Genomic DNA, 27,078 nt, shown 5'->3' with positions numbered 1-27,078 from the left:
TGGTGAATTAGGCTTAAAGGAATCATTAACTAAGAAGATCAGCAATTCCATATTGATCTACTCTGACACTCAATTAAATGACTTGGTAATTCTTATTTTGAGTTTTAAACTTGTGTTAGTAGTATCAAAAAGAATTTATCAAACATTGTGACTTTGTTCCTAACAAAGATTTCGTAGGATCTCATTGCACCTGTCACACCCCATCTACTGGCAGGCATTGGATCCCAAAAACGTGGAAACTGATCTTCAAGTGGGAATCGTAAATGGAGGAGGAGATTGTTTACCCAGAAATGTCTCTTAATTGATCTTTATTGTCTGGCCCCTCTCTCCTTTTTTATTTTGCCATTTCTTTTTCCAGATAGCTTTTCAGTACTTATGATAACAGGAACTTCTGGATAATCTTTAGGCTCCTTTGGGAGAGTGTATTTTCCAAAGCAGTAAACAGACTTTCCATTCTTTTGATGCACTTGGAGTTTGTGATGAAGACTTTCACTGTACATTGACATTTAGCATGTAAATGGAATGTTTTTTTTCTGGGATTTGCTACAGTGTATACATTATATGATACCTTTCTTCATTTCTAATTAAGAACGTGCTAAATTAACTTTTGCTACCTAAATCTGGACATGTTATTCTAATGTTTTTGTGATTTTGTTTCTTAGCAATAGAACTTGCTTAAGCTGATTATTTTCATTTAAGAGAAATATATATAATATATAGTATTTTAAGGACAATTATCTTGTTTCTTAAATTTTAGTCAATCTTTTCTGTATAGAAGACTGATTTTCCTGTAAGCTTTTGGCTTCTGTATTGGGCCACTGACAGAACCAAATGTTATTGTAATTCCACATTTTAATGCGAACCAGACCAAAGAAAGTGAAAAGAGGAGCGCATTATAAAATCATAGAAAAGTAAGGGTGGAAGTGACCTCCAGAGGTCAGCAAGGCAGGATCATCCCTAGCCAAATCATCCTATACAAATGCATTGTCTAACGTATTAGCAAAAGTACATGGTCAACACTGACACCACACAAGACATAACAGGCTAATCTACCACAGGTGAAACAGGAGGACTGCAGTGGCCAGTGTCCTGTTGCTGTAAAGGCTGTTGATATATGCTTGAAAGATCCCAGGAAGAGAGCCACCCCCTGGTACAGAGGAAGGCAAAACCCCCCACCGTCTGACTATGGGGTAAAATTCCTTCCTGCCCCCAAGTATGGTGATAGGTCTGAACCTGTGTGAAGGGGCAAGATCCTTTAGCCAGCAAACTCTGGATTTAGGTTCCAGCAAGAGCCCTGCTACACTCAAATCAAAATCCCCAGCCTTGGCTGTGGCCAACACCCAGTGCTTCTGATACAAATGGCAGCAGGAGGAGAAAAAATTCCTTACCAGCCCCACATGGCAAGCAGCAAAGCCCAGAATAACTCATAGCTGCTTCTAGATCATCCCTTACTAATGTTTATCCAGCTTCTCTTGAACAAATTTAAGTAGATGTTTGTAAGAAGTAGGCTTTTTTTTTTTCTTGAATCAAAAAATCCTTTTTTACAAAGCAGAGAAAGCAGGTTGTTTTTACTTTCAGTGGGATATCATCACTAATGATACAAACACAATTAATATTAAACTCATAATTAATTAGAAAATGTTAAGAATCATAGAACAAAGATTACAAGGCCATAAGGGAAATTCAGAGTGCCCGAGCAAGGGACTAACATAAGACGGTGGGGGTGAGGAGGGGAGCGCAACTAGGTTACAGAAATACAATGTTAGCCATCTAAGCCTGGAGTGGGAGGTGGGGTTGGGGAAGGGGAGGGAGGGGTTCACAAGGTAGAGAAAGAAAAGAAGATAGATACAAACAAATCGGTACAAAGGCCTGCAGTGGTGGAGGGGGTGAGTCGAACAAAGACGTCACTCAGTCCATGCGGTCCTATCATAGGAGTCCTTGCGGGGTGGAGTGGAATAGTACATGTTTGAGAATAGTTCTCAGAGTACATCGGGTGCAGAGGGGGGTTTGGGCAGGATCTTCTGGGTCTGGTCCGGCGGTGGTCAGTCTGGCAGGGTTGATGTACTGGTGCTGGACTAACTAAATCAGAGATGCATAGCATAATCATAAACAGTGGGTTTATTTCCAAAGATGCTGCTCTTTTTTGTATCTATGTCATTCTTGTAACTTAGGTGGTTTCCATTACATTTTGTATTTTGAATTTTATAAAGCCATTGTACTTATCAGACTAGCAATATGATGTTATGGCAACAGTTGTGAAGATACAAAACATCAATGTAATACTTTAAATTGTATTAGAATTAAGTAGAAGACACTTCCCAGAGAGTTAAAAAAAAATAAAAATAAAACCACTGCAGACCTGACTAACAAATTGGTTTAGCGGCTGATTGTCTAAGGCCCTTGACTTTGAGTGGATTTATGAGTGCTCAGCACCTCAGAAAATTAGCTCTTAGGTCTCATTTTGGCACAGCACTTTACATACTTCAAGCATGTGAAGGATCCCATTGGAGTCAACAGGAGTATCTGTGTATTAAGTGCTTTGATGGATCAGGAGGAGTTTAGCATATAGTCTGCTCTGAAAAGTGTCTCTGCTAAAATGGCCTAGTGGAGTTTCATATTTCTAGTGTCACACCGATTCCATAGGAAAATTATACATGAAATAAACCTGGGCAGAGAGGAAAATGTGGCATAAAATGTGAATGAAGACTGGGTATTCTTTAAGTACTGTTTATGACACGACTAAAAAGTTTTGATTCCGTCATCAAGAAAGAAGACAACTTTGGCTGAAAGCCCTTCCTGGCTCAGTGGCAAACTGAATGCAGCAATTAGAAATAAAAAGCAATATATAACAACAAAAACCAGTGTCTTTCTGAAAGATATGCTTTAGTGAAGCTTAAGTTGCAGACTTAAAACAGGGGTAACTGAGTGAAATGTAAGGTGTTCATATGCTTATCTGGAAGTTGAGAAGATTATCCAAACTCTATCCTAGCCTGTTTGTTTTAAAAACATGGAATTCTCTTGAGAACAGTTTTGGCTGGAAATTTTGTCTCTCTCTACAACTGAAACATCAGAAAAATAGTCTCTCTCAAGGTATTTGTCATACAGACACGCACACATGCATTTTCTTATAGTTCAAGAAAGCTTGCTTCGGGATAGTGGATTAGTTTTAAAGAATTGGTGAAGTTGGGTGAAATTAGGAATTTAAATCTTGGGGAAGGTAGAGACAAGACTATAACAAGTTTGCCCCTTCCCTGATCCTTAGGTTTTCATAGGGTCATTTCACTCCCTCAAAAGAAGTTAATGTAGAGGTGCAGAGATAAGCATGAGGATTGTCCTGCCAGACAAAGATCACTGCTGTGGAGAACAAGAAGCCATGAATATGCCCTGCATATGGGGCAAAATCAGGTGGTAAAGAAGATGCTGGGAAGACAGTATTGTATGATTTATTTTCTTAAATTTCCTTCCCAATAAATACAAAGACAGTTTTGTGGCATATTGTCTGCACTCAGGCCAGTACAAATGGAGAACAATGCCAGGTACCTTTTCATACTGGGTACAGTTTAATTGAGAGGGTGGTTTTTGGAATCACCACCCCACTGTTATGATAGTGATATACTCTAAAAACACATGAAGTCTGATTCCAAATTCCACTTGAAATTCAAGTGACAAAATCTTTCTTGCATTGTACCCATGGAAGCTGCAGGGCACATGTGTGGATTGCTCTTTACTCCTTGACCGTTTCTATTCTTACCCTCCCACAGTTGTTATACTGCGCTACTCCTTTTAGATTTCATTCCCTCAACCCTAGATAATAAGTTTCCACTTCTAAAATACTCAAAAATTGTAATTTATTTTTCTCTCTACCTGTATATATAGAAATTGTCTTTTACATTTTTCCCCATGGGATATGAATCGTGAGAGAATTTGACACAGAATAATTTTTCCTGAGCCAATTTGAGAGAGAAAAAGTCCTTTCTTCCACTTCTGCTAGTTAATTTTATTGCATTTTACTGTAATAGCCATACTGCATCAAATACTCTGTGGGTGATCTATAAATTAATGAGAACATTAATCAGTTGGACTTCCAGCTGCTGTTGCAACAGATTTTCAGGTGTAAAGCTTTTGACCTGTTATCTACCAAAAATGGTTTTGGTGCTAGTGAAAACTGGTAAATTATCCAAAGTTCATACAAAACGCTGCCTACCTTTAGAAACTAGGAATGAGAATGTCTTGGGAATGTAAGTATGCAGATTTTTATTCACCAAAGATCTAGTGTGTGAGCACCAGTTCTACAAGCTCCTGTACTATTTTCCATCAGTGTGACTCTCTTCTTATCTGGAAAGAGCATCACTAGGAGTAAGAATCTTTTGCAGTAATATTCACAACCCTTTTAGGAGGTTGGTAATAGAGGGTTTCAGTTGTTATTGATGATGCTAGGAATTCATGTGATATGGTCACCTGATGGTTGAAAACTGAACTGAAATCACAGATTCACCCAACAGAGACCACTGGCTAGTCATCAGGCAGAAACTACTGTGAATCACACCTGACTGGGGATGAGATTTTGACTATTGACGACAAGATGAAAAGCTCTATATTTCATTATCAACCTCATTAGCAGTTCAGTCTCTCCCATCAAAAGATAATTTAAATAGGTTCATAAAAATGTGGTTTGCTTTTAGCATCGGTTTTATTCTAAAACTGATAAACAAAGAGAGTGTCCTGCACCTGAATTCCTCCCCCCGCATACTTGACATAGCTGCATTTATGCATAGTGGAGTGGGCCAAAATACAGGATTTAAAGGAAACGTTTTTAAAATTTTGCTGTGTCTATTTAATACAAAAATGGACATTTTAAAAAATCCTTATGACCTGCAAGCTTCCCAGATCCTAAAGCTGTTCAGTGAAATTGACATTCATATTAATATCACACCTGAAGTTTCATCCCAGAGTTAGAGACCACAGTAGTCTGTCCCTGGACTTCTACTAGTTCTTAGCCTCAGCTCTTTGACAGGGAGTTGTGAAGCTCTGAGGCTAAATACAGAGTCAAAAAGCCTATGGCTAAATTGATTCAATCTTCACAGGTTAGTCTAAGCTACATAGACTGAACTTATAAGTAAGTGAACAGACATTCACTTTTGATTCCAGAAATGCAGCCAGATGCCTGCAGTGGCCCAGGCCAGAAGCCAGGAGGCACTAGAGTACACCTTCCTTCTCAGCTAGGGCAGACAGCTTCAGCCAAGGCTAGCCTGCTCACCCTGTGAGGGGGGATTTGCAGGGGAGGTGCAAAGCATCCTGGGATGCTGGGGGATTGTGAGTTAACTTGAATCTCGAGGGTGTCTTGGGCAGCAGTTCAATAAACCAATTTATCTTAAATCAGTTCAGTTTGATATTATATCCATCCAGGTTTATCATAAACCGATTTCAGCCATTTTGAATGGGGCTTATGTACAGTGAATTTCTGTTGTGCTACAGATCTGAACTGGTTTCTGATCATTCATACTCATTTATGTGTAATTTCTGTTCCTAGCCTGGAAGTCCTAGCTTTGCTTTAAGCTCTCAAGTTTTCAGGTTCCCAGGATTTTCAGATTCTCAGTTCACCTAGCAGAGAGCTTGGAACCTCTGGTGTGGCTGGCTGCCCAAAGCATGGAATCTGGAATCCTCTGATCCATGATTCTGGGGTAGACTTTCTTATGTGTGCACTGCAAATCTGTGGATCCTGAAGTCCTGTCAAGTGAATTGTCAGAGTTGGAGACCCTGGACTTTTGAGGTTCTGAACTGTGGAGCATATTTGAGAGATGTACCCAGAGGTCCCAGAATCCTTGGCCTTTGTGGCAATTTGCTTTACAAGTGTTTCCACAGCACTGTACTCTAGAATTAGGGAGTCTTTGACCTTGGGAAAGTTTTGGAATCCTATCTTAAATACAGCAAAAGTTCTTTGAACTGAAGATGTTTCAAATGAAACATGTTGGACTGAATAAATCAGCAAATTCTGTTGTAGAATTTCACCTCAAATTGATAGCTTTCCTGGAGGTATTGCAGTTTAAGAAATGACATTATAGTAATGGAAATCCTGACTAACTTCAGCAGTGATTTTACCAAAATGTGATGGTCTTATACTTCTACAGCATTGGCAGGGAGAGATAATTTGGCCTGAATTCCCTCTTCCTTGATATCTCAGTCAGGTGATACTGAGTTCTCTGTGCTGCTGAAAGATCCAGACGGATGGCAAGAATCATGAACAGTAGCCAGTATTGATCTTAACTGCTTGAATTTTAATACTTTTTCAAGATGCTACTTGTAAAAATAAGTATTTAGTCTAGCAACTAAGTCTAGTGAAACTTTTAAAATTGTCATACTTACTACCTAGCTTTTATTGGTAGAAAAAAAGGATGCCACAGAGTATTTTTCCTTTTTTCCCCCCAAAACAATGAGAAGTTGCTTGACTTTATGCATAGGTTTGTGATTTTACCTGGAGAGTTCATCTTTTATTTGTCCTTGGACTTTGGCTTGCATTGAAGAATCACTTTGTTATATAAAGCTTGATTCATGAAAAAGGTACATACTAAGCTAGTAACCCTGGGACAGGTGTACAAGCATAAGTACAAGTTTTGTTCTAGTTAATCCTTTTTGTAAGTATAAAGTTATTTACATCTTAAAAAGGTATGAAGCATTTTTTCCACTACAAAATTCTGCTTGCTTTGAGTGAAAATAATCAGCAGCTCCTGTGGTTTCAGGTCCCAGTTAAAGTCTCAAAATAAATAGGGCATAGGTGATGTATAGGCCTTGTATACGCTACACAGCATAAGGTAAATTTAACTTTTTGTGGCCAGTACACAAAATATATCCTACATATATCCATGAAATATGGAGTATTGTTATAGTCAAGGAAAGCAGAAGTGGTTTGAATCTCAATGCACCTGTCATTCAAACAGTTTGTAGCATTGAAAGATACACAGAGTATTTTTATATATAAAATGAGTATCTTAATGAGTATTTTTATATATAAAAATACTTTTTAGATAAAATAACTTGAAGCAGTGAAATAATTGACACGTATTCAAATTGTGCTTAATTGAATTCTTCATCTATCGCTTAGAGTGCCACATGGGGTACACATTCTGCACAGAGGAAGTAATTTTCATTAACAGGATATAATTTAGAATGAAAAAAACCCCATATACACTGTGCCTGAAACTCTGTTAATAATTAATATGGAATAAATACATAGACATATACTGAGTTTCCATTTTTCTACCTGTCACTCTTTAGACCTTCATCAATTCATTTGCATCCTAAGTAAGTGTATTTATTCAGAGACATGACACTATAACACTGGTTTGGAAAGTGGAAGACCTTTATGTCACAGCATCAGAAATTATTCTTGTTATGATAATGACAACGTATGATCAAAATTAATAGTGATTTGCCATTATGTTTACTTACATAACAACAGGAAGTTTGTTGATTTGTGAATACATATCTTCCAAATAAAAGCTGCTAGCCAAATATCTTCTCCTTTCATTATTGCTGAAATAGATCAACAGCAGCAAACGAGAATAAAGAGAAAGACAAGAATGTTTTATTAAAATTATTTATTTTCATTTTGTTTTGAATGTTAACATAGGAATGGTTGTTCAGAATCCCCTTGCATCCTAATATTAATAACAAATACATTACTTTGAATATAGGAAGCAGGGAATGTGAAGTTTAAAATACATGTGGTGCATGTCTATACGTGCTAATAGCATGCAGCAATAAACTCCAGCACATACAGAGCTGCAGTTTATTGCTCCTGGACACTGTGTTTACACGTCCACCTGGGACCACAGCACATAGAGCTGGGCTGGAGAAGCCTCGGCTGGCAGGGGGCTCGGGGGGTCAGCCTGCCAGCCTGATGCTGCTCTGACCATGCTTAACTTGCTGTGGAGGGGATGGCTGGGACACAAGGGTGTTCCAGTGTGGGGCTAGTCAGCAGATGGCCCCTGAACAGAAGCACCCTTATGCCCTCAGCCAGCTGCATCAGAATCTATACACGTGGTGCTGTGGACTAAAAAACTCTGCAGCAGGACAGTACTTGTATTTACAAGTACTACCTTGCTGTGGAGTTAATTAGTTTTTTGTGGCCTAATAGGGGTGCATATGTAGATGTGAGATGTTTACTGTGGAGCTAATTAATCTACTCTGCAATAAACAGTTGGTGTAGATGCACCTACGAATGACTTTACATCTAGCACTGGTAAGTATATCAGAGAAAGCCATATGGTCCAGCAAGCAGAGTTTTGGATTCAGAGCCAGGAGCTAAAGAGTTTTAATCTATTTTGCGTTTATAGTCCACCATGGGTGCCTGTATACAAGTACGGAGGCTGCTTGATTAATCAACTCTGGTGAAGTGTGGCAATCTCTGCGCTCCAGGAGCCTCTTGCATTTCATGTATCAGTGTCCCTGTGCTTCAAAATGGCAGTGGGGCACTTGAACTAAAGCTTATCTAGCAAGCTTTAGTTCAAGCACCTCTGCCACCATTTTGAAGTACAGGGATGCTTATACACCAGACACTGTTGTGCTTTAATTAGAGTGGCTACTGGAAACACTCTAATTAAAGTGCCACCCTCCCCACCCCTGGGGTATGTGTAAAAGTGCCCCATATGCCCTTATACAAATTTCTTAGGACCTGACTCTGAGAAGGACTGAGTATCAAAAACAGTTTTTCTTTCATTTTCCCCCAGGTTTAGGAGACAGCTTAAGAATGTGGGCACTTTAAATCCATTCTTATTCAGGATATCACTTCAGCATATGCATACACCTTAATGACTTCAATAGGATTTAAGGAGGTATTTAAGTGCTGTCCTGAATAGACAAGCTGTTCTGAAGCAGAATACAGGATAGCAACCTCACAGGGAAGTCAGGATAATAATTCCATGTTACTACTGTAATTTGAAAATGAAAAGTAATGGCTAAGGCATGCTATCATTTGGATATACATTACATGGCAAATCTGGAAGTGCTTAACCCTTACTCAATAAGGTTTCTCAGAATTTGAGAATGGACATAAACATTTTTCCCTAAGTGAAGACTTTTAGGGTCCTAATTCACAGTGGCTCTATAGCCCCTTTATGCTAATTTAACAACATAATAGGGTTATAAGGCGGGGGCACCTAACCATTAACGAAATCCTCTGATTGGTGGAAATGCCACCTCCTTTTGACAAGTCTACATGCACAGCCAGGGAAAAGGAGACCTACCTAGAGTGCCAGTCATTCTGTCTCCTTTCCAATGAAACTGGCTTTAAATGTCAGCCTCCAAAGATGCTCTTACTCTATTTATGCTAGTTATTCACTTGAATATATAAAACTGTTAAATATATAATAATATTATATATATATATAACATTTCCAAATAGTAACATTAACTTTTATGTTCTCTTCTATTTTTTGTTACAGGTTGTAACAATATTAGCAAACATGTCTGTCCTGGACCAATGTGCTTCAGAAATAATTCAAGGAAATGGTAGGCATTTAAGATGTGTTGAATACTGCATATTTGTATGTATGTACATTTGTAGATAGATAGATAGATAGATAGATAGATAGATAGATAGATAGATAGATAGAATGCAGGTAAGAGAAAAGATGACAGCTTCAGTTAATTACACTCCAACATGATTTAAGGGGGACAAATTAATTGGTTTGCCATCATTTGTAGTGAAATCTGTGCCTGCTGGCTAATACAAGTTGATATAGTATGAAAAATGAGAACTTAGAATGCCTCTGTATTTGAAATATGTTGCCATTGTGCAATATGGTATAGAACACTTTAAATGTGTGTCTGTCATGCTGAGTTAATATTTGTAGCTCACATCATGACACCCAGATTGGTAACTTTTGTTTTTGTAAATTAAGAGTTTTAAGAAAACCTGTGATTTTTGTAAACTGGAATGTGTCATCTACATCTGTTATTAATGAGTATAGAATAAATACATAAACCTATACTACGTATGTGTCTATGTATACATCTACATATTGAGGTAGGTGGATTGCACGCTGCATTTTAAGTTGTTCCAGCCAAACTATAATATTATTAAAGTAAGACATAAATGATCATAAATTTATAAAACAGCTACAATAAATTTAGGTGGAAAAATCAGGTAGCTGTTGCAGGTAGTAGCAGTCAGCAAGGTCATGATAATATTCCTATGTATAAGGGCAAAGTTGACATTGAACTGTTTTTTGTGGAGGCATGTGGTAACAATTCCATGGCTTACATTGGAAAGTGGGCTTTCCTTTTAAAGTATGTGGTTGTTCAGTGTGAAGTTTCACACTGGTTTAGGGCATGTCCACATCATGTTAGACTGTGCTAGGGAATTCTGTTTTTAAAAAAAAGTTCTACTCACTCACTCCTGCTCTATATATTATGTCTGCCAAAAAGTCTCCGTGGAGACATCATTAGAGCAGCACCTGGGCACAAGACAAGACAAAATATGGCCACATGGCATTGAGCCTTGTGAAGGCTACTGAATACCCTTCTTCTTTCCCACTTGAGCTTAGATGGATTTATGCCTTGTTTACACTATTGTAAATCAGAAGGAGCTCCATGGAAGTCAGTGGCATTAGATAAGTCCAAGAAGAATATGACAGGAGAGTCAAGCTCAATGAGAGTTCAGAGTCATTAGTAACTGGCAGGATTGGATCCCTATTGCCAGTGACAATGAATTATGAAGCAGTCTGGGCATGTAGCTGTATGTCCACTAGGGGTGTGCGAAGCTGGCAGTATTCAATTTGGATTTGGATTCGGCCCGATTCGGGGGACAGTGATTTGATTTGCTGATTCAGATCCCTGTGCTGATTCAACTTGGCTGAATCTGAAGATTTGGAGAATCAGCGATACAGCCATAGACACAGCTTTATATGTTTTTTCTACATACCTTGAGGTACCAGGTGGGGCTTGTGAACGCTGAGATGGTGGGGCGGATGGAGTGTCCCACGGAAGTGCAGGGGGCACCCCTATGCCCCCGTGGGACATTACATCTGCCCCACCATCTCAGCGTTCACGAGCTGCACCTGGTACCTTGAGGTACGTAGAAAAACATATAAAGCTGTGTCTATGGCCACATCATCAAATCTCTCTGAATTGATTCGGAGGCTTCCAATTAAATTCGGAGAGATTAACAGGTCTCCTGATTCAATTCGGATTTGGAGATTTGGCCTCTGAATCGGGCTGAATCTCCTCCAAATCAAATCAGTGACCAAAGCTTTGCACAGCCCTAATGTCCACTATAAGTTAGGTGTGGCTATGCCAAGTTTGGACCCAGGCCCTCAAGTGTTAACAGGCTAGTGTGATGCAGCACTCCCTCTTAGCCAATGAGAAGATATAAGTGATCATTTTGGTCTTGGCACATGTCCATGTAAAACACACAAAGGTCCTTGTGAGGGCCTTGTTATGCATTAATTTTAGATGCCTCCTGGAGCTCTTAACTCCTAGATTGCTCACACATTAACACCTGAAACTAGTTTTAAGCACACTTTAGACAGCTCAAAGTTGCATCGTTCCAGGGCATGTTTATCTCTCATCCGTGTTACCCAGCTCATGTTCCATTAATGTGTGGTGACTCCCTACAGATAAGCCACCCAGATTGCTGTCCACCAGCATCCTGGGTGGAGTGTCCCCTCCCCTACCTTCCTGTTCTTTATAGACAAACTTTCTACCCCCTGAATTCTAGGGCCCAGGGGTGGTTCTGGCACCAAGCCAGACCCCCTGTCCTGCCCCAGGGGTGTGACCTTCTCACCCCAAAGGGTGCAACCCTTTGCAAAGAGCCTGCAGAGCACATGCCAGCTATCCAGGTTGCAGGAGTGAGGTCTACAGGGGGTGGGAGGTGAATATGGTAGGGGGCTGGATCAAGTCCCTGTGACCTGGGGCTTCCTTCCCAAGTCAGGAGTAGTAGCTCCTCCAAAAGCACCTTCCTTCACCACTCCCACCTCCCAGCCACCCTGGGAAGCACGACTGGCACCCCCTCCCCCCACACACCAGTCCCAAATCCCAGTTTATTAAAACATGTGACCTTCTTTAATTTACTTCCTCTTTATTTCTTTTAAATTATTTTTTTCACTTGTTCTATTTTATCCTTAAATGACTGGCTGACTTAATTTCATCACCCTTGTCCCACCCCCATTTTCCTTCCACCTCCCATTTCATTACCCACCCCCATCCCATTCAAATTCGAGCTAGTGCTTACACAGATCAACATTTGAGCAGCTCAGAGTGAAATAAGTAACAAAGTTCTTGCACGTTAATTTTAGGTGGCTCCTGGAACTCTTAACCCCTGGATTGTCCACATGCTAACTCATGCAACTAGTTTTAAGCATCCTTTAGGAGGCTTAGAATTGTGCTGCTCCAGGGCAGGTTTATCTCTGATTCATATTACCCAGTTCATGTTGCAACAACAAGTAACCCCTGTAAGCGACATTTTAGTGTAAACATCCCACCTGCCCCACTCCCTTGCTTGCCCGGATTGGCCCACTACCCCATCCCCCTGCTTCTCCCGTGGATTGGGTGCACCATTCCCCACCTTCTTAGCATCCCAGAACCTGCCCCCTCGCTTACTTTTGACTGCTGTTCTGGGGGAACAGGCAGGGAAGGGGAACCTGTCTGCCTAGCCCCAGTTGCTGCTGTCACCACCACCACTCTATAGGCTGGGCTTAGCTCAGAGAAGAGTGGTAGTCCAGTAGCAGTGATGGCAGCTGTGGCAGTGGCAGCAGGAGCAGCATTGGTAGCAGCAGCTCTTCTCTGTCTGTTCTCCAGGACAGCCTGGCAGCCAAAATTAAGCTGGTAGGGACAGAGGGGAAGCCACAGGGGCAAGTGGGGACAAGGGTGAGCAGAGGGGAACCCCAAGGGGCAGAGAGAGAGCCCCAGCGGTCAGGGGGAACAGAACCCTTTTTCGGGACCAGAATGTGTGCCTGAATCCTTGTCTAACATAGGTCCGAACTATAGAATTGGCCTACCTTGGTGCTATCCTTTACTGGGTCAGCTAGAGTCAGAGCATGAACCTGGCTGCCTTGACCCCAGCCTGTAAAGTCTCTGTCCCTCCCTCCTTCCTTCTCAATGATATTTTAATTCATTTACAGGGCCTGAAGAATGGTGTATGCTGGAGAGTTTGCCTAGTGTCTCTCCCAAATGTTCAGTTGACTCAATAAAACAGTACCAAAAAAAAACCTGCCTCATATATCTCCATATATATATATATATATATATATATATATATATATATATATATATATATATATATATATATATATATATATATATGTACATTCTTTTACTGAATTTGATTAAATGAGCTTCAATTTATTAAATGTTGTGCTTTATATGTATAGCAAACTAATTTTCTTAGTTTATAAGGTGAAAATCTGCCCTGCCTTCTACTTGACTTCAGACTGACATGGCTAACTGATTTTAGAGCCAGATTTACTGGATCAGACTAAAATCCTAACCATCTAGGTTTGATTCGATTCAGTTCAGTTCAGTTCAACTCAAGTCAAGCTGCGCCTGAACTCTGATAATCTGAATTGTAGGTTCCTATTATGTAGGCTTTCTTTCTTTAGGCTAAGCTGCTACCCGAGGCCTGGTTCACATTTGTCAATTTGCTGCTTTTTAATGTTATTTTCTTGGGCTGAAATTTGTATTCTTGTCCAGGAGATTTACTGAAAGTGACTCACTCCTTTGTAGGTATTCAGCTTTTAATGGAAATGCTCTTTGAGAGATCCTCTTCTGGGAATTCAGCAGAAGTTGCTGCTTGTGAGAGAGTTCAACAGAAATCTGCAGTTACGCTGGCACGGCTGAGCCGAGATCCTGAAGTGGCACATGCAGCCATAAAACTCAGCTGTAAGAATGTGATGCTAGCCTAGTGGCAGACCATTAAATATTCAGAGATTGACTTCTTGCTGAGATCAGTGTAACAGGTTTGGGGCAAGGAGCAGCTTTATTTTAGCACTTTTATGCTCCCTACAGATTGCAGGGTTCCCCATACAGTCTATCCTGCCAGTGAAGGAGGAGACTGTGGTAAATGAAGCCGTAACTAATGTTTTCATTGAAACCCTGAGGTATATCTTCCTTTTCCATGTAACAGATGATGAAATAGATGTTGAACATTTAATTGTGGCTGGCTGACACTGTGCCAGTTGAAATATGGCATCCAGTTGTTTATTAGCCTCAAGTCTCACATGAACATGAGTAGAAGATTCTCTAGCACAAAGATAGATAAGGAACTAGTATATCAATTAAGGAAACAAGCAAGAATGCACATGTTTGGTTGATTGTCATTTTAGGTGAATGTGGAAAGGGTAGGGAAGATTTTCAGTTTAACTTTTTTATTGTGAAAGAGCAGTATATGCCCTATACCAATGCATTTGTTTATGCTTCATAAATTGCTTAATTGTGACCACTTTAAATAGCACTGTTTAATGCATGCCTAGGCTGTTCCTTCTGCACTTCTGATACATTAAAGTTATTAGCAATTGTGTTAAGTATGAAAGATAAAACTAAAAACTCCCCCAGCATGACTTTGGACATCAAAATTTAGAGCTGGCATTATCTCAAAGTGTTATTTCTCCTGATTCCTCTTAAAATTTTTAGGTATTCCTCGCCTCATACAACTCTGCAGGTCACCAACTGAAAGGAACAACAGTGATTCCGTTCTCGTGGCATGTCTGGTAGGTGCATTCAGTGGCAATGCATGTGCACCCCCTGAGACTGCTGCTGCACCCCCTGACAGGCCGCGCTCCCCGCTTAGGTGATTGCGAGGGGGGGCATGTGGGAGTGCTGGTGCCCCCCTGTGAGTGCCCGCCACTTCTGGGAGCACCGGATGTAGCGCCATGGCCACTTGTGGGAGTGGCATGGCTGCTTTCCAATTGGCAAGTTTTGCCGTGGTCTTTGCCTTGGTCAGCGAGATTGGCCATGGGGGACTCCCCCCCCTCCCCCCCCAAGTTGCGCTGACTGGTTGCTGGGGTGGCATGTGCCCCCCTGACTAAGGAGGCACCAGTCGCCCATGAGTGCATTTAAACTGTCCTCTTTTATGTGTCTTGAAAAATATGGAATTCCTATTCACTTCATGGAATTGTAGTATATATAAGAATCAGAAGACTATTAAAAATACCATGTTGGGGTTTCCTTTCTCTTGTGGGCACAATCCTGCATAGTATTACGCATCTTCACATCTCAATTCCAATGAAATCAAGACATATGCACGTATATCAAATGGCCTGATCTTTATCAATACTGCACTGACCTTCCCCCAAACTCACTATGGTAGTTGAGCATTTCCAGCACCTCAGTGGAATAATTCACAGTTCAGAGGATTAGTATTCTTGATACCAGCTGCTATAAAATTCCCCTCCCTCAAAAGCTGAAATCATTACTTTGGAAAGTTTGCAGTTTTCAGTATTTTCTAAAAAGGTAACAGATAAAGGCTAAAGATAATCTCTTAAAACATTATATATCCTAAGTTACTAATAACAGAACAGACTATAAGTATTAATTTAATTCTATTTAACAATCTGTTTTGTTTACATATTTAGGCATTTATCTGGCATTTATCTGGCCTGATGTTTGGTTTCTAGAGAGATCCCAAATATCTTAAAAGTCTTTCTAAATACAGTTAGCAGAGGGACTGTGATAATGTTGGGATTATTCATTAAAAGGAAACCTAAAGCCATTGTATTGTGTTTCATTAAACTTGCTTCTTTCTTTCCTGGCCCATGATGAAGGAAAAAACAGTTGAAACTATTTTCAATGTTAATTCTGTTGGCTTGTGAATTCAGGATTCAGTAACTCTTACATTTCATTCTTTGCTACTGTAATTTCTTTGGCAAATTCCTTTCATCACAGAACTGTTGGGCATTCCCCCATACAAATGAATGCATACAAATATTAATACATCCCCTTCCTTTTCTTCATCCTTCTATCTTTTTCATTACAATCTCCTTCTCTCTCTGAGCTGCAAGGCAGAGATTGGCTGGGAGAAAGACCACTGCTAAGTGCAGGGGTAGCCAGCATGGCCGGCCTGGTCAGCTTTCAGGAACTGAGTAATTTCCTGCAGTTCACTATGAGAAGGAGGTGCTCGAGAGAGATGGGCTGCCTGGCAATGGAAGTCAAGCCCTGATGAATGAAAAGGTGGAGAGTATTTGTTGGAAAAACTTTTTTATTATTCTGACTAACAGACTCAAAACTTGGCTAATTGGAGTCTTTTTGAACACTCTGCTCAATCACTGACAGGGAAGTTTTGTTTGCTTAAGCAAGACTCTGGAGCTAGCCTGAACAAAGCCACTTTGAACCCCAAGTGTGAGAAATTCTGTGGTTGTTTTGAACTGCTCCTTAGAAGCTGAGTGCACCTGTTTGTTAGACATAGAGGCCTAGGGCAACAGTCCTGAACCAAGCTGCAACTCACCTGATTTGTCATAATGATCCTTTCATTTTTGCTCTCCCTCTGGCATCTAAGACATGTAGCTCTATTAAGTGTCATACGGCACTCAATATTTCTCCATATACTGGAAGGTGCTGCTTAGGCACTTCTTTTGCAAGTGCCAGAAAGCTGGGTGAGAGGGATGATGGTTGAGGTGTTGATAGGGAGGACTGAGAGTTATAAAGGATATAGCCAAATACAGTGGCTCTTATTATTCTTATTTTTGTCAGGAGATTTATCCATTCTGTCAACACAAGACTTCACTGTGCTGCTCTATATTCTGGAGTTGGTTTGATATTTAGCTTTTTGCTTATTGCAATGCTTATTTTTGAGGCAGTGAATGTCTCTAGGCTTTTCATTGCCATTGCCCCATCTGACTTAGGATGTACAATGCATTTTCCTATATCTGAAGATCTGTAGCTGAACTCAGAGAGGCTACTCACCTACTAATTTGGTGTTATGTTACTCTACCACTTCTTGTCCCTATATTCTTGATGCCTGTTGGCTTTTGATTCTGTGGTACAGAAAGCATCTTCTGAGAAAGTTATGATTGTTCCAAACAGACCTCTTTATGTTCTTGTTAAAAATGAGGTAACTACTTATTCTTCCTGTGTGAAGAACATTCTACCTATACCCATGGGTAGATTATATTTTCTTCTAAAACAGCGCTGTCCAACTTCTAAGTGGCCAGTGTCCACATTAGTGCAAAACATAGGTTCCTGCACTGCACATGTGGGTAGCCATAGCCCTTCACTCCCCACCACTACACTACACCATGGGCACATCCCCACCCTGCAGTCCCTAGAGTTGAACCATCCTGGCCCCTTGGGCAGGAGCAGAAAGTTAAAATTGATGGTGGGGAAAGCTTAGAGACCTTGTCTGCAGCAGCAGATGGAGAATTAAGGTGGCAGTGGCCAGGTAGGAGCCTGGGGCACCACACATTAACCCCTTGCAGGCATCATGCAGCCTGCAGGCTGCAAGTTGGACAGCCACATCAGCACAGTACTTCACCCAATCTAATTAGCTGTGCTTAGAAATGTAACTGATGCAGATATACTGCTTCAGGTTCTAAATCTACTTTGGTAGACAACATACCCCTAGATCTTTTACAATCAGGTATTGAAGGGGTATATGGCAAAAAGGGTAATACATGTATCTAGAGACACCTGAGTCAGCTCTCAGTGGGCATTAGTTGTGCAGTGTCATTAATGTGCAGTAGTTATTGTGCATTTAGTTTACTACTTCCTTAGTGAAGTATTAACTAAATGTGCAATAACTACAGTTACTGAGCAGTAGTGATGGCACGTGGGTTTTTTGTGATGGTCACTGCACAGTAGTCTAATAACACTGCACAGTAGCTTACTAGCATGATTTTTGAACGGCACGCTACTGCACACTGTTATTAGGCTACCACGCAGTAAACTTCTCGTGTAGATGTGCCCACTGAATACTGGAAGTAGTGTAGTTGCATTTAGTGTGCTGCTAATTTCTCATTTCCAAGACTCAGATTAGAGAAAAATACATTGTTCTGATCATCTTAAATTGTTTTACGAAGAAGTTCTAGTGTCTCCATATTTTGTAGGAGGACTTGAAATTAGGCAGATTTGCCCAAAGAATCAGGAAAGTGCCTGTTGGTTGAAGAAACCAGATGGATTAGAGATTGGAGCCAAATGAAGAAGGAGACAGGAGACAAAGGACTGGTCGTGCCAAGACACTGGAACTGAGATTAGGAGTCTGTACAAGTGGACTGGCCTAAGGAAGGCAAGATTAGAATTAGGCAGGCTGGAGAAATACATGATAGAAGAGTCTCTGAAGAAGAATGCACTGCGTTTAAAAGCTTGTCTGAATCAATTCCAACCGTGTAGTTGATCCAATGCAAGGTGTCATCCTCAAAAATCCTTGCATCTTGCATATTTCCTGGACCATCACAACTACTAAATATTGTGAGTTCCAAAGGAAGCAGGGTGAAATCATATCATTTAGTTTGTTTTTATGAAGATAACAGGGCAGTCAGTTTATTTTTATATGGTGTCATCATTTGGTAGTTACTTTAGTTCCTAAATTGTTTGAAACTTTTATTTTCTTTACATTATAAGGTGCTACTAAACTTAGAATTCTATTATATTAGGTTCTGCATGAAATTATATTAAGTCATATATTTTGCTCTAGAGAACTTGTTGTCTTAATAAACAGGCCAGACAAAAAGCTCCCCAGGGAATCAAAGTTTCCAAATGGTGAGGTGACTTATTAAAGATTACAGAGTAGATCAGTGACAAAGGCAGGAGTAGAACCCAAGTCTCTCAGCTCCCAGCCAAGAGTCCTTTCCTATAGAAAATATTGTGTTTAATCCCTGCTCATATATTTGTTTGAATTCATTGTAATGTGCTCAAAGAATTATTGTTTCATTTTTTAATTTGGAGGGAGATTTAAGTGTATGATTGGTAAGTGCATGGTATGTAGACCCTGTATTGGCCCTGGCCTCCCTCCATACAGAGGTTTCACTTCAACCACTAATTATTACTGGCAGCTATTATGTTTTCTGGAAATGCAGACTTTACTTATTTTTAATTTTACCCCCGTTATTTCTTACAGGCAGCCTTACGAAGACTAGCAGTTATGAGCCCTGATCGCCTTAAAGATTCAGATTTCCAGCAGCTGGTAAAGCCTAGACTTGTGGATTCCTTTCTGCTGTGCACAAATATGGAAGAAAGCTTTGTATAAATGAGTAAATATGAGCCAAAAAAGCAATCCATTTTTTGAACAAGAACCAATATAGTGTATACGGTATTATGTAGCCCTAGCACTATTATTTATGATTAATTTATTTTAAAACCACAAAGGTCTGGTCTGCAAAGAAAAAGAAACATGGTTTATCAGTTAATCTCAAATCAGTGGTTTGCATACATTTTTTTAAAATTCTGTTTTCCAGCAAAAGACTCGGACATGTTAACACACCTAATAATTATGATTTAATTAAAAGTGAATACATTTCAATGTATGGTTTAGGGGCCATGTTTTCTTCATGGTTACATGGCTACAAGGTATCCAGGTAACTAATGGAGGAATTTGGTACTTGATGATAAATGCTTATGATGGTATTTTATCATTGCTATTTCTTTATAATTAGAGTATTAAGTTGTCCAAAAGATATATTAATTTGATGCACTCATTTCTTAATAATTGATTTTTCAGGAAAATCCTGAATAATTTACAATAGGTTGTAGAAAACTATATGCATATCCAAAAATGGTACCTAAATTAATCAAATGTTTAGCTACCCCCACACACACAAAAAATGTTGCTTTCAAAACTTTACTAATTCATGAAGTACATCCAGCCAGATATTATTTTTAAGCCAATATTTTTTGAGAGGATGTACATGCATTTATTAAAAAAACAGATGCATGGATAATTTTGACTGAATCTCTAGTTTTTCTGGTTGATTTCTTTTTTAGCTTCAACCTTCTTTTTTTAAATTTAGGGTCAAATTTTCAAAAGCTCTAAAAAATCCCACTTCTAGATTATATGTGGATAAAGACTCACAAATGGAAATGTTTGTTTGAACATTTCTATGAAAAAAATAACTATTTTATTTTAGCTTAAAAATATAAAATTTTCCTGGAAGTTTTAGTTTAGTTTTAATTCTACTTCCCCTTGGTAGAAGACATTTTTCCCTTCCATCTTCTGTTTCAAATCACTTATGATCTAGGATTTCTGAGGTGCTACAACCTCTACTAAAATATTAAAATGAAGCCCGTATTCCTGTATTTACCTCATAGAAATGTTGTGCGGCTTGGTCCATTAATGTTTGTTTACTACTTTGGGATTTTTGGATGAAAGGTACAATCCAAGTGTTAAGTTGACATGATCTTTATTTTTCAAGAGATAAAGTTAAAGAGAGAAATCTCTTTTCCTATGAGTGAAAGGTCTACTATGCTTTCAGCAGTAGCTTATTGTGGCTATTATTTTTCATAGAGTATAGGAATTTAAAGTTTCTTTTTGAACATTTTTTCTCATACATGCGTTAGTCTAACTATATATTTTTTTCCTGGATGGGTTAACAATTCATTAACCCCTGCCTTAAATGATCATTCAAAATTAAGGCAAAAATTATATTTTTGACAGTGATGATCTAAATAGAGAAGAGAGGAATTATTTGTAGTACACATGGATACCCTTGAGCAGTTGCTAATAGCATGATCCTTTATATGAGTAGCAAATATCTGCAGTGTAATTGGGAGAGGTGTTAAGCAAGCCTTTGGGCATATAGCTTTTGTGCACATCTCTTCCAACTATACTGTTGGTCCAATAAAAAAATATCATCCACCAAAACCAGATAAAAGATATCACTCACACACCCTTGTGTGTCTTGCATTTTTCCTGGACCATCGCAACTACAGCATTCCAGGCCTACTATGAGTTTGTACAGTAAGAATGGGAATGTTGTGAAGACATTGGGGGAGTGACTTTGGTACTTCCATCACCAAACAACAGTGGACATTTGAAATGATGCCTTAATCACCACCCCTAATGTTAAATAATTAATCTGAACAAAAATCATAGGATGCTTCAGTTTATTTCATGGTACATCTTAAAAAATGTTATAATGCTGATAATTGCATACAAAGAGTCCAATTCTGTTGTTGTTTACACTCTTGTAAACCTTACTTCATTACTTGGTTAATGTCATTTGTTGTGCAGTTGCTTTGGTGTAGCTAGGAGCAGAATTTGTCCTGTAGGATGTACAGCTCAACAGTTACTTTCCTGGTGTAAAAATATCTATCTGTCAGGGAACATCATTCATCTCATGCTCATGTAACAGCAAAGAAATAGCTGTGTGTGCACCAAAAAAAAAAAAAAAAAAAAGAAAAAAGAAAAAAGGAACTAAATTCCTGCTTATAATAAGATCCCTTTACAAATCTTTGTCAATCTAGACATTTTCTTAAAGAATGTACAAATGCTACTCCTGTTGTGTAGCATTTACACTAAGGGACCTTAGTGTAAAAGATAATCACCAGACTATAGAACAGGGGTGGGCAATTATTTTTGGGCAGAGGGCCGCTTACTGAGTTTTGGCTAGCCATCGAGGGCTGCATGACAGGCAGCCCAGGGCAGATTAATATTAATTTTCTAAATTTTTTAGGGGCCCTGCAGGCTGGATAGAATGGCCTGGTGTCCCGCATCCAGCCCCTGGGCCGCATTTTGCCCACCCCTGCTATAGAATGATTAAATAAACCTGTGAACACTCAGTTGTCCTCAGGCAGGAGCATGTGCTGGAATATGGCCAACTATCTGCAAGCAAAACCTGTCAGTGAGAGCTGGTGGCAACTCGCCCTGCCTTGCCTTCCCTCCCCCCCCATCCCCCCACTCAAAGAAACCCCAAATAAAACATGAGGGAGTATCAAGAGACAGCAGAAGCAACAGTAAAGCTGTATGAATCAACATGATTTAATAAGGCGAAGAAAGTGTTGAAAAGCATACCCACACAGCCCTTAAAAACAATGGCATATTATTGAATTACAAGCATTGTATTCATTGGTTGACAAGACTGCCATGCAATGGACACATGAACAAGGAATTGTGGCATTCTGTCTTCTGCCAGTAAATAATTATAATGTTGAGCTATACATTCCCATTTGTGTGCTCTTCTCAGTAAATAATCCTTGCTGTCTCCAGGAAAGTAGAACAAGAAACTGTGGCAAAGAAAAACACAGAAGGTAGCCTGAAACATGTCAATAAGAAGAATTTTTCTAATTTGAAAGCATGACAAAAGTAAAAATTAATTCCTATACTCAGTTGGCCTAATTTTTTAATGCCCTGCATCCTGCAACTGGGACAAGCAGGCTCAAAGTATATGTTAAATAATGCCATTATGATCTGGTAGCCTTTATACTTAATTTGCCCAGATTATGTGAGTACATGACATGCAGGTCTGAAGGTCAATGTGACTAATATTGCATTCTGATAAACTGGCGTAAATCCAGAATAACTGCAATTATTCTCAGTTTGCATATGCGCAGACACATTATTGAGCTCCCGTGTTCAGTTGGTGTGAGTATACCTATAACTATGGTTATTTACATTTTGAGAAAAGTATTTTTCATTGAAACTAATATATGTAGCATAAAAGTGAAAAAGATGTATTGGATTTGTTAAGACTTAAGTTTCACATATTGAATCGAGTCCAATTCAGACTAGCTGCAACTTTTGTGGAATGCATCTGTTTACACTGAGGTCTGAATTGAATTAATCTCATAAGGTTATAGGCAGACAAGCTTCAAGTAGAAGTGATACCTTTTATTAGACCAACTAAATACTTGGAAAAAGTGTTCTTTGCAAGCTTTTGGGGACAAACATCCTTCTTCTCATAAGGTTACATTTTTGATTTCTTATGCAGTAGAATTGGTCAGGAAATCAAATATATTCCCTAGATATTTCAAATGAAAAACTAATTCAAATTTATTTAAACATTTTTCTGCAAGACATTTTGAACTTTTAAATTTGTTTTGGACCAACAATTTGAAATGAACTAAGTTTTGCTTGTTTAAAACATGTTAAATAAAAAACATTATGAGATACAAAAATGAAAGCTGTCATTTCAGATTGATAAAAATGAAACGTTATTTTGTCTTGTTTTAAGTGCAAAACAAAACCCAAATGACATTTTGTGTAAGTGAACACTTGATTGCTTTTATAATGTCTCTTCTAAACAAATTTTTATTTTAAAAATAATGGTTTTATCGAAACGAGAGTTTCCAATGTAAAATTGCAGCGTTACTGTAACTGTGTTTTTCAGTAGGAAAATATTGTGAGTAAAAATACTCAACCAGTTCCAAAATACGCATTCAGTATCACTGACTTGTAGGGATTGCAATACTATAATTTAGGGCAGAATTTAGTGTAGTCATTTTGGAATATAAGTGCTGTTTGCCAGAAATCGTCTTATTTCATTTAAATTTCTTAGAACAATTTTCATTTTGTATTTTTTTCAAACAGACAAATGTAAGCGCCTTTGTAAGTTTGTTTTACAAACCTGAGGAGTTTGATCTATGACCTGAATATTTGCATTTAAAAATTATATTTAGTTTGAAGTATTTACAGACATTTTGGACTTAGACATTTATCTACAAACTAAATAAACGTCAACTTATTATCTGTTTGTTACATTAAATATAATTTGCACTAAATTTCTCTAGTCAGAAATTATTTACCTAAAATAATAGTTGCATGTACAAAGTATAAGTATATTGTTTATAAATACCTTTTTTGTGTTACACAGTGAACATTTTGTGCTGTCCCTTCTACAATAATTAGACTTAAAAGCATAAAATGACTCTGTGTGTGCATGCGCGCATGTGTGTATGTGCATGAACACATGCTTCTATATGCATCTATGCATTCTGTGTGTCTGTGCATCTGTGTAACATCAGTTACAGTTTAATCAGAAACACCTCCAATGACGAAATGTCTTCAGTAACCTAAAAGGGTAGGAAAGGATAAACTGAGGTAGGGGGTCAGTAGAAATGCATTCCATACTCAGAAGCAAGCATAGAAAAGCCCTGGTCATTACTTTAAGGTACAATTTGTGGACTCCCTGAAACACAGCTAATATATGTGTGCCGATATCCTCCAGGACATGACTGGAAAAAAAAGTCATTAACAGTTCAGAAACCTTAGTTATAAACTCTGATGATATGGTGGCCTTTACACTGGCAAAAACATAAATTTCATCGAGTCACAAGGAATAGAAAAAAGAGACAAAAAAGAAAAAAAGAGGGAGCAAGCTATTCAAGTATTCATAAGTTGGTTACTTCGCATTTACACATAAGGGTTAAATAGACCTAAAAACAATTGCAGACTCAATAAGAAAACTGTAGGTACATGTACACTGGCCCCGTGTCACTGTGGAGGTTACTTGCTCCTGTTTGCATGCGTCAGATCAAGAAATGTGGCGGTAAGAGTGCTCCAAGGACATAGACCATGAGAGGAGTGGTGGGGCACAACTCCTTGGTCCCCTGGCTGCCACATTTCTGGGATTGGAGTGGGAGAGAATGGGGTGTGGTATTATTTTTAAGCAGCAACTTCCAGAGTGGTATAGAGCTAGTGTAGATATAGCTCCTATTGTGTAGATATATCACCAGTGTAGATATAGCTCTTATGATCAATTTGGGAAGTGACGTAATACCCTGTTCTTTGAGAGTTCTGTCACATTTTTCTACAATCCACATTTTATAGCAAACTTCATATTTTGAACCATCATAATGATCGAAAGTGCTTCAGTACCTAACTGGCAAGCATAAGAAACATTAATAAAAGAGGTTGGGCGGGGCTTGTTACAACTTGCTCTGTAAAACTAAAAGTTAGATTAATTTAAATAATTTTGACTTTTCTGCTAGGTATTTACTAATTGTAGCTTTTGAATATGTCCTGTTAAATAATCTTTTACATTTTAAATGTTCATACAACTTTCAACTCAAGTGCAGTGATGAATCATTGAAATTTAATGTGGATTTGGGGTTAATTGATTTCAATCCTATTTTGTTTTTGATTTTTATTTAATTATTGTGCCACAGAGCAGAAACATCATGTTAAAATGAAAACCTGTGTATTATTATTGCTCGTTTAAAGGAGAGTTGGGCACTCAGCACAGAACTATAATATTTCCTTTGGTATTAGAGAATGAACCCAGACTGATATAAGAAACTCTGGTGATTGTGATCCTCTCCTCTCCCTGTTTCCTGTTAACAGTACTCAGTCACTTTGCTGGAAATCCTTGCTTAAAACAACATGACTTTTACATCAGGGGCTCAGTCTTTGAGAGCATAATGCAGCTAGATCCAGGGGCAACAATTGGGTCTTATATTTTTAGTAACTCATATATCATCTCTGCAGCAATTCTCAGATGGCATATTATTGGCAAATTAGGGCTTGCTCTCAGGTCTGAGTTTCTGCTTACTTCCAGCTGCTACCAAGTGTAACATACTTCAGTTGTTCAATGTTTATTTAATTAAAATTTCAGTTAAAGGACTCTGTGACTACTTATTATCTGTCACAAACAATTTGAACTTGGGAGGAAGCTGTTACACTTTAGGATCCTAATCATAAATTAAATTGATGGCATTTTTAACATTATGAGAGAAAATGAAAGGTTTAGTTCTATAGAATAAGTGTGTTCCTGACCACATAGATTGAAAAAAAGTCAAATGTATTTATCCTTCCCACACTGGAATGAGGAAACCAGTCCAGACACTAGAAAATGACAAAACCTAAAACAAAGACAAAAAAAGTTTTCTTTCCACTTGCTGATTTACCTACTAATAAGGTCTGATTTTAACATCAGGTTCTAACTAACCAAGATACAATGAACTGGCATGTTATGAAAATAATTTGAATTCAAATTACAAAGACTAGATATCTATAGAAGAGTATCTGTCATCACTAAGGGTTTTTGATTTCTACTGAAAGATTGCTTTTGTAAATAATTAGATGAGCTTGATACAGAAGGAAAAGAAAACAGTATGCAACCCATGGGAAACAAGATCAGAACCCAAGAGAGTGAGTGGTATTCACTCTTTCTTGTTCTACTCAAATACCATGACTGTCTGAGTCACAGAGGTTTAAATAAAATTTCCAATAATAGACTAAATTTGAATATATAGTTTTTACAGAATTATTAAGCTGTCTTAAACTTTACAAGTTTCAACAATGAACTTCCAAAACTTAGATTCTTCATATTTCTGATTATGTAATATACATTTTATTTATATCAGTTTTACACCACTGTCATAGTTGATCTTTGTAGAATAATGCTGGAGTTAGGCTACTGGTGCCTAGTTTTCTGGCCCTGTGGGCTGGATGAGTGGTGCAGGGTTGGTCTGCAGGCTGGATCCTATATGAGGTCTGTAGGTGTGATTTAGCATGCTGGACCTACACCATGTGCCAGATCAAGCTGTGTACCAGGCCTGCCTTTTGTGCTGGATACAGCTATATGCTGGCCCAACCCCATATGCCAGCCTGATACTGTGTACCAGCTTAAGCCCATGCACTGGCCCAATCTAGCACACGGGGCCACATTATCTGGTCTGTGGAGCTCCCCCCAGTTTGGAAATTTGGCAGCAGGGAAGTGGCAATTAACACTAGTACTTGTCCCCTGCTCTGAAATTTCTGGACCTGTGCAGAGCCCTATGGGCCACACAATATAGCTCTGTGGGTCAAATCTCACCTGTGAGCCAGAGCTTGACTATCCCTGCATTAGTGGGCGCATCTACAGAAGATGCTACATCGCCATAGCAACACACTATGGTGATGTAGCATCGGCGGGCACAAACCATGATGCCACAGCTACATCGCTATAGCAATGCAGTCCCTCATTATAGCACATTGCTATGGCGATGTAGCGACTACAAATAACTGCGTCACCGGCACAGCGCAGTATGGGCTGTTACTGTTTAGTCACAGAGTACTTCCAAAAGGAAATACTCAATGACAGTGCAGTAATAACAGTGCCGTAGGGGCATGTGTATCTTTTCAGGTAAATCTCTATAAATCTTTTAACTACACTATGCCTTGGACTGAATTTGGAATATGTATCAACAGGCATTCATATGCTTATTAATCAGCATCAGTTT

At 38.9% G+C, this 27,078-nt stretch overlaps 1 protein-coding gene across 5 annotated transcripts in view; it reads left to right on the top strand.

Moving 5' to 3' along the window:
- Positions 1 to 23,637, top strand: part of INSC (INSC spindle orientation adaptor protein) — a 289,967-nt gene extending 266,330 nt beyond the window's left edge. For all 5 annotated transcript variants that reach the window (XM_019477191.2, XM_019477192.2, XM_019477193.2 and 2 more), the window contains 4 exons: positions 9,441 to 9,507; positions 13,720 to 13,875; positions 14,626 to 14,702; positions 19,043 to 23,637. In XM_019477191.2, the coding sequence (XP_019332736.2) occupies positions 9,441 to 9,507; positions 13,720 to 13,875; positions 14,626 to 14,702; positions 19,043 to 19,171 (429 nt within the window). In that variant the 3' untranslated portion in view covers positions 19,172 to 23,637. The remainder of the gene's footprint in view (positions 1 to 9,440; positions 9,508 to 13,719; positions 13,876 to 14,625; positions 14,703 to 19,042) is intronic.
- The last annotated feature ends 3,441 nt before the right edge of the window (positions 23,638 to 27,078 follow it).

The sequence above is a fragment of the Alligator mississippiensis genome, chromosome 2, assembly GCF_030867095.1.
Source record: "Alligator mississippiensis isolate rAllMis1 chromosome 2, rAllMis1, whole genome shotgun sequence".
In the NCBI taxonomy this organism is placed as follows: Eukaryota; Metazoa; Chordata; order Crocodylia; family Alligatoridae; genus Alligator; species Alligator mississippiensis.
The sequence above is the reverse complement of the archived record's forward strand: the minus strand, read 5'-3'. Positions and strand labels throughout refer to the sequence as shown.